The sequence below is a fragment of the Simochromis diagramma genome, unplaced genomic scaffold, assembly GCF_900408965.1.
Source record: "Simochromis diagramma unplaced genomic scaffold, fSimDia1.1 OVJJ01000717.1, whole genome shotgun sequence".
Taxonomy (NCBI): domain Eukaryota; kingdom Metazoa; phylum Chordata; class Actinopteri; order Cichliformes; family Cichlidae; genus Simochromis; species Simochromis diagramma.
The window spans coordinates 388,893-397,657 of NW_024387503.1; the positions used below are offsets into that span (position 1 = coordinate 388,893).

General features: G+C 43.4%; 1 protein-coding gene across 7 annotated transcripts in view; it reads left to right on the top strand.

Annotated features, from left to right (window-relative positions):
* The window catches only part of znf438 (zinc finger protein 438), a 48,180-nt gene extending 39,616 nt beyond the window's left edge, over positions 1 to 8,564 (top strand). For all 7 annotated transcript variants that reach the window (XM_040018740.1, XM_040018738.1, XM_040018737.1 and 4 more), the window contains 2 exons: positions 3,826 to 5,591; positions 5,727 to 8,564. In XM_040018740.1, coding sequence (XP_039874674.1) covers positions 3,850 to 5,591; positions 5,727 to 6,315 — 2,331 coding nt within the window. In that variant the 5' untranslated portion in view covers positions 3,826 to 3,849 and the 3' untranslated portion in view covers positions 6,316 to 8,564. The remainder of the gene's footprint in view (positions 1 to 3,825; positions 5,592 to 5,726) is intronic.
* The last annotated feature ends 201 nt before the right edge of the window (positions 8,565 to 8,765 follow it).

Consider the following 8,765-nt stretch of genomic DNA (forward strand, 5'->3'; position numbering starts at 1 on the left):
TTATCTTTCCAATTTACATATGGCATCATCACCCAACCCCTCCTTTTTCTTTCCTTTTTTTGGAGGACTGCACATAAGTGCACTTCTGTAGCCTGTGCTTTGTTGGAGTTTATCCATTCTCTATACGTAGACAAAGAGTGGGCACGTAGCAGGACCATCCTTGAATTAAGATCTATCTTTCTGTTAGGATTTTTCTAATCATCCCTCAAAGATCCAAGGCAGATGGCCAAACAAAGTGATGTAACCAGAATGAAAAGGCTTTCACCAATAAAATGGTCAAGAAACACCATCTCCATTTGTTGCAGAGCTCCACTAGTCTGGAGAAACTGTAAGCAGAGCAGCCATCTCAAAAACTCATAGCTGATCAGACCTAGAGTGGACAGACAAAATCTGGCAGGATCCAGATATTGCTCATCACTGGGCCTAATGGGATATTTGGTTAAGTACGCTGGTGCCAGCATCATCCTGTCATGTGTAAAATAACAACTAAAGGTATCTGAAAGCTTTGGCTATCATTTGTGTGTCTACTGAAAATGACATTGCATTCTGTTGTCTTCTTTGATCAGATGTTGAGCTTTGAAATGCTTTGACCTGTGAAACAGAAAACAACAGAACTATTAAAAATTCTAGTTACACTAGCTGGATTTTATTATAGCTTGTGCTTGATTGTAACTGGACATTGCAAAGGGCTGCAGGTCTAGCTTTTAAACAACCGTTGCTCTTGATTTCTGTTCATTTGGTGTCTTTTTGTGTTTGAACACCAAAATAACCTTCTGGGGAGAATAGAGAATGATGACAGGGCAAGTTGACCGCTGCTGTTACATCAACAAGAAATCAAACCCTTGCCCACTCCTTCCTCTTTCTCATTCTCATTTTTGTCTCTTCCCTCTCCAATGTGCCTGAAGTGGAAGAAGTGAGTTTTTAAAATGCAGGTTATGTAGATAGAGGCACATACTGAGACCTGAATCAAATTATGAGCAGGAACACACGGAGGGAAATTAACAATCTGTAGAAGGGTTACAAAAATAGCTGGAAGTTTAAAAGTAGCACTTTGACATATATCTGTATTGCCTTCTGTGCAACAGTAAAGGGGTCTGTGTTGTGTCATTGACCCATTCAGTGAAGTGAATTAGCAGATGTGGCCCGAAAGTGTTTTTTAAAGTGTTGTCTTTAGGGCCTCTTAAAATGAGAACAAGTCTTAATTGTGATAACAGTATATTCAGTTTAATATGGTTTTATCATGGCCTCCAGATGCTTTATATTGTAAGTTAAAGACACTATAATAATACAGAGGAAACTTCAACAATTAGATCATCCCATACGAGCAAGCAATTGGTGACAGTGGGGAGGAAAAACTCCCCTTTTAACAGGAAGAAACCTCCAGCAGAACAAGGCTCAGGGAGGGACAGATGTGGAGAGGGAGTCTGGACAAAAAAAACAGTCAGAGATTAAATCCTGAAATGAGCTAAAATGAGTCCCACAAATGAATGGAAGTTAGCATGCTAAGTGACAATGGCAGCTCTGGAAAACATTCATATATACCTACCTAACGATCAGGTGGCTGATCGTTAGGTAGGTATTCAGTTTTCAGGCTTTGGATAGGTAATTTTTAGAGTGTAAATTTATACTGTTTTAAGCTTATGAACATAAACGGTGGTCATCAACTTTCAGCTCGACTCACTGGAGCCATCTTACACCAGGACAGTTTTCATAACCCTCCTGATCTCCCACCGCTGGCGCTGCTCTGTTTGCCTAGTGACTGTGCAGTTGTGCTTCAGCTGCCTACATAGGTTGAGCCTTCTCCTTTCTTTGTGTACAAAGTTGCCCAAGGATAAATTCCCTGAACAAAAATCATGAGGAAGTTTCCCCCTTTCTTTCTGTTCCTACTTCTTCCTCCTGCAGTGAATATGGTCTTATAAAACACAGCAACGCAATAACACCACAGATAGAAACTTAATTAATGTACACATTGCAGAATTAATCAACAGGTATTGCCTCAAGTCCATTCTCTCACTTTTTATACCTACATAAAGCACCCAGAGGAACGCACATCCCACAGTTTTATTCCACTCTGTGTTCTGCCAAAGTCACAGTCAAATTGGAATCAACTATCCACACAGAGGAGGAATATCTCCAGCTTTATGGAGTCGTAATGCGGTAGGGGTACTGTATAAATAATCTGTGCACAGAAACACTTCCAGCTGTTAAACAATATGCCCTTTGCCGTTTTTCTTTTCCTCTCCTCCTTTTGAGTGTGCAGGGCTTTGAGCGTGAAAGCAGGCAGGGGGTTTTGTATGGAGAAATGATTTTGTTTAAATATTTGCCTTTTGTAACACCTCCAGATTGTTGCACTTTATGCTGTTTGGTATTACAGAGTGGAGCTGGAACATTGCCTGTATCAAACGGTGCTATTAAGGTTCAGGTCATAATGTGAAATTGAAATCCCAGAGTCTGTTTACAGTTAGGCCTTTTGAAGCATTCCAGTGTAATCTGTCCCTGCTTTTGATATAAAGATATATAGAGTATTGATATAAATGAAGGGAATTCTGCCTTTGTTTTTAAAACCATACCTGTGGCTTTTGATTGATGGATGGAAACGCTATGGTAGATTGAGATAATAAAGACTTGCTTAAAACCTCACTTTGAGGTTATAGTTTCCCCCACTGTATCAACATAGTCAGAAAGGTGAAACACGGAGTGCAAAGCCTCATCCCCACTGGGCTACCATGAATTGTTATTTGTGAACAAGGGATGATAAAATAAACCCAGGTCTTTTTTTTTTTTTTTTTTTTTTCAGGGACATCCTCGTTGCCTTTGGCCAGGTTGAGTAGGGAGCAGCTTTCACGCTCCATTGACTGATCCTTACAGGAAGTGAGGGGGGGGTAAAAGGAGTCCCTTCACCACAGATCCTCAGCATGTACCTTGACTACATGCTGAGCCCATATCAAAGGGGGCACTCTGTCCTTAGCCTGGGGGAGAGAGAGTCTGCTGTTTGGGTCTAGAGAGACATGGGTAATAGGACAGCTTGTCACACTTGTGCATATGCCTGCATTTTACACACTGCACGTTGCTGCTGTCTTGCTTGGGTTGCAAAGTAGCGACAGCACAAAAAAAGAAAGAAAGAAAAGGAGACCGTATGCAGAGGGGTTACATTTATATTAAGGTCCGAACCATCAACCACAATGACATGAACTCTAACCAGTTCTCACTAACTGTGCAGTGAGAATACTTAAATTTTGGCTTCTGAAAATTGTTCTTGCATCAGGAGTAAAAAATGCATCCAAAATATATCTCCCGCCCATTCTGACCACATCTTGTTGCCGTCTGTAGACCAAACCAGTTTAAGCCTGCGCACGTGCTACGTGTTGCAGCGTTGACTTTCATTGTTCATGTGGAAAAATCTTGCCTCGTTCATAGACAAAATCTGCATCCACGGGGCAAGATTTACAATACTTGAAGTCACTGATGAACACCTCGACACAAAGCAAAGAAGTCTTTGCTTTATAAATGTGATACTTGTAAGGACTATTAGTTCAAGTTCTAGTCACCAGCAATGCACATTTTGGCAGCATGCTGGTAAGTATTTCATGTAGAAGTAGGAAAACGATTTAGTTTTTATGAGATCTTTAAAGTATAACTGCATTTGCAAATGCGATCAGGACGTCTTGGCCTTGATGTTTGTTATTGGCTGTTCCTGTCAGAGCATCAGCATGCAGGCTAGCTGATGGGTTGCCTGTTCGGGGTTTAAGGGGGATTTAAGACTGGAAAAGCTGAAGGCCCTCAGCGCATGAACTTATATACATGTTTTTTATGCTTGTGTTTCAGTTGGTAGTGACTGCAGACCATCAGATGAAGAGCCTTCAGTTTCGGAGCATTGCCCCCAAGGCCCCGGCTGTGGTGCCCTCTCCTTCCCCTGCGGTCCAGTCCTGTCAGCCCTCATCTGCTCTGCCTGAGGCTACCACTGCCTCAAGCCCCAAGTCCATCATTGTGCCCACCCAAAACTATGCACTCATGCAAATAGCAGGTCAAGATGGCACATTCTCCCTGGTGGCGCTCCCACCTTCTGTTTCTTCTCAGTCGCCGCAGCATCAGAAGAACCTTAAACTACCCATTCCCAGATACCAGCCAATGAGGAGCAAGGGGACCACAGATAAGGTCAAATCTCCTCCACTACCTGCCAGGGTGAAAACAGCCTCCAGAGTTTCTGACTCAGCACAGACCAAATCAGTGGGTTGTGGAGCATCAACAGCTATTAAGAAGAATCTACAAGAGACCAAGCACACAAAGGAAACCCTTGTGCCCAAAGAAGAGCCTTCAGAGCAGCTAATTCTAATAGACCCAGCCTCCTCTGACATCTCTGTTACTGCTCTTCTACCAGATAATGCTGTCCTCTACCCGGGTTCTCAGTTGGAGCGAGTACCAGATGGCTCAGAACGACCTACCACCACTGGTCTCATTCAGAACCTGCAGTACCCCCCTGCTTCCATCAAAAGCTCCCAGAGCAAATCACCGGAGGACAATAAGACTACAGTGAGAGTGTGCCAATCTAAGCTGGCTGCAGCCCAGACCCAGGGCAGTATCACTGTCCTTTCTCCAGCTATCTTCAGTAAAGCAGTCCAGATTATCCCATCCCCACCTAAGGGGAAATTACCCATTTTGCCCTACTCTAAAATGAAGAGCACCCTCATCCCGGCTGCCAAGCTCAATAATTTATCTCCAGAAAAGAAAAGTTTACCTGGCCTGAAAGGACTCACCAGCCCTTTAGATTCTACATCCAAGTCCCACGAGACAGCTGAAACCTTGAGTCACAACCGGGTGCCTAACTCCAGTCTAGAGCCTCAGGCCCAGCCCACATTAATGCCTGTTGTAGGAACACTCCAGAAGCCACCTGGCAAGAAGAGAGGAAGGAAGAGAAAAACAATGGAAGACATCTTAGCTTTTGAAGCCCGCAAGAAAAGGTCTTTATCCTTCTTCCGTAGAAGGGTCCCGGAGAAACAGCCGGCAGTTGTTCCAGGATCCAAACAAAAGGAAGTTGATATTTCAAAAAAATACCGCAGCATTCGACCCAAGCCCATGTTGGTGATGGAGACAGTTCCCCAGTTGGTTAGTCTGCCTGCTATTACGCCAGATGGCCAAGAACAGGAGCTCATACTTGGTCATCAGCTCCCCACCTCTACCACAACAAAAGCATTGGACTGTCCACCTCAGCCAACCCCGGTAACCCTCCACCTCAGAGGAGGCTCCCATCCTAGAGTGTTCATAGGAAGCCGACCGCCCCACCGCTGCCCCACCTGCAGCCGCTGCTTCAAATTCAAGCATCACCTTCAGAGCCACATGAACAGTCACGCCAACAATCGGCCGCACATCTGCCCCGTCTGCCGCAAGACGTACGCTCACTCAAGCAGCCTGAGCACCCACAAGAAGCTTCATCACTCTGAGGTACGGCCACGTCGTTCTCTATCCTGCGAGTTCTGTGAAAAGGCCTTTGGATATGTTGGGGTATACTTCAGTCATCTGAGAGAGGTCCATAAGGTGGTGCTAACCGTGGAGCCGTCAGTCAGTCATCACGAGGAAGACGTGCTTGTAGAGGGGTAAGATTATTAGCGATTGAGATAACTAATGAATATATGCTGCAACCTCATTTTTGATCTTTAACTTCTGGCAAGGGGAATTAAACAGCCAAAGATACTGACTGACTGCACCTTATTCCTTTTATTTCTCTGCAGGGGCAGCTTGCCGGAACCATCAGATGAACAGGATTGTGAAGATCCTGTGGAGCTGCAGATCAAATGTGGCCGCTGTCAGGCAATCACTCCCACCTTTGCAGACATGAAGATGCATTTGCGATATGTGCACGGGGAGGAGGTCCACATTCAACTCTGTGAGGGCCAACCCCCAAGGGGAGGCCGTGAGGCCGAGAACGAACTGGTAAAGCACGCTGCCCACTACTGGCGACAGTTAAATGAGAAGCGCAATCTGGTCAAGTGTGGAAGCTGCGACGAAGAATTCTTTTCTTTCTCCAAGCTTAAGAAGCACATCATGTCCCACCACCGAGGAAGGGAAGGAGATGACAGCGGGGTCCTCCCATCACCAGAAAGCAGCGGAGGCCTCGGCATTCTTGCCACAGGCGCAGTTTTTAACTGTGTGCTTTGCAGTGAGGTGCTAGACACTAAAGAGCTGGTCATGGAGCACTGGAGGTGTCACCACCACTGTGAGCGTCCGAGCCTGCTGTGGGATGCCCTGAGCTCATACTCTGGCCAGGAAGAGGGCGAGGCCGACCGGGATCTGGAAACTCCCGCTCCAAGCCCGCGTTAGCCGACTGGCCCTTTGGGTTGGCGTGGGCTCCTACTCATACACACTCAGTTCTAACAATCAGCAGCACAGGGATAGAAATGTTCTCTTATAGCACTAGTTTCATCTTTCACCACTGGAGAAATCTGACCTTGTGCAAAAGAGGAAAAACAGTAAAGATAAAATCAAGCCTGTGGTGAAAAGTGATCTTTGTGTTAAGATTTGCAAGAGATGCTCTCGCTAGGTCAGAGAATCCAGTTTTATACACAATATCATTTTTCATGTTATTTTGATTGCACTGTTCTGTTTTTGGACTTTGTTTTGTTTGGAAGTATGTATTTAATATCTCGTTGGAAATGCAAATGATTATTTTCTATCTATTGTTTATTTAAAAGTTATTAGAGGTCATCTATGACCCAACTGAAATAGTCGAGGGGTCATTTCACCCTTTAATATATCTAGCCATGCAGATAAGATCAGATTTTCTTATCTTTTTCTTTTTTTTTTTTAAACATGCCGAACCAAAACGAAAAGTGACACCACACACGATCAAATGTTTAAAAGCGAAACATTTTTTTGTAGCCAGATCATCCTTTCCATGTAACACCAGGCACATTTTTCACAGGACAAAGGTTTAGCAGTCAACTGCTGTAGCTCCAAGTTTGTTGTTCATAAGTCACAATAGCTCCTGCAGCTTCCTACTCGTTATTTCCCATTCATTTTGCTATTTTTATAAGCAAAACATTACTGCGGATATGTAAAATGTGAGCACAAACTAATTCTAGTCACCTCCATTTATCAGATAGAGTCAGAAATCTTAAAGATGACTCAAGCTACCAGGTCTGCATGGCTAGATACTACAACAGAGCATTGAGGAGATCATTTTATTCGGGGACGGCTGAATTAAAAGTAGTTCATTGGGTACCATCTCAGTGGCTGACAATTTAACCACTGGCCTTTGCGTCATAACAGTTTAAAAGTGTTCTGTAACTGTACAATCCTCAGTGTAGTATTGCTCGTGTAACAGAGTCCGATTAAGGGCAGTATTGGGGTTCATTATCCACCTGGACCCATGAAGGAACACTTTTCTTAACCAGCACCCAAGTGACATCCTTGTGGCCTTCTGAGAAAAAAAAACGGAAAAAAATGTTGGTGTTCATGCGTAACGTGACTTATCATTGGTATGGTCCTCAGTAAGCCGAGTTCTATCTTCTTGACTTGTCGATTAATGCCTATATGTGTATTCTGTGATATGCCAAGGGTCTATTCACACTTGTGATTGTAGAAGTGAGGTTTGCATTGAAGCTTTTTCAACCACTGACAGAATACCATCGGTTTAGTAAATACGCAAAGGAAAACCATTGAATCGCCTACCTGTTGTTGCCAGCTCATGTACGCACCTGTGGAATTGTGTGCACCTAGACTCTGAATAGAGTTAATATAAACTGTTGTCAAGTCCAGAAAATATGCTATTTTATACTATATAGATTATTAAAGAGGTCTCTGAGAATATTTATGCTTGTTATTGGTCCTTAAAGAACCAGCACTGAGACATTTGTTGTGTTTGCTTCTTTTTTGGGGGTGGGGGTGCTTAAATGTCTTGCTCTTGGTTGGGGGGCACAGTAGCTCTGTTAACGTCTGTCTGTATGTATCTTTCATATGAAGAAGAAAAGAAAAAAATCACAGGGTCAAGTGAATGTACCTGAATCTTTTAAAAGACCTACCAAAAGTATATATATGCTACATAGACTTATTCTATAGATAGAATATATAGATATAATGAGAATAAATATATATATATATTTACATAGAGTAACAAGTGAATCAGCTGCTTTGTTCTGTCAGTGAAGGAGGGGAAACAAGATGCCATCATTGCCAGCACTGGCAACAAAAAGCCATGTAGAGCTGTCCTTATGTGTCTGACACAAACAGGGGACTGAATGAAGGCCAAAGCACTGAGAGAGTACTCTGATGTGTCTGGGTGTTCATCGGTGACTTGTTCTTCGCTTTCAAGCCCTCAACGCAAACCAGGAAGTGGCAGGCTTAAGGGTCAGTCTCTTCTCTCCTCAGATACGTGCGTGTATGACTGTCAGCAAAAGTCAGAAAGTGAAAAATCTCACATTAGGCGATGTAATGTGTTTGGCTCACATGATATGTTGGCTGTCAGAAACAAAAAAAAATAACAAAAGACTGAAAGTGTTCGTGCTTGTGGCTGTTTATGTACCTGAAGAACCTGATGTTTATGAGAATAAAGATATGCTTTGTTCAGGACACTGTGTGTGTGGACGTTTTTTTCTTCTTCTTTTTTTCACTAAACAGTTAGTAACTCAGGAAAAGTTAAAGTTCAGAATGCTAAACTTGTAGGAAGCATAGACTGTATTTGAAAACAATGGACAGAGCCGCCATGATGCCACCCACTGTGTATTTGAAGGTTTAACATTAGCTCTTTACAATAATGGGGCTGGGGCTTGGTG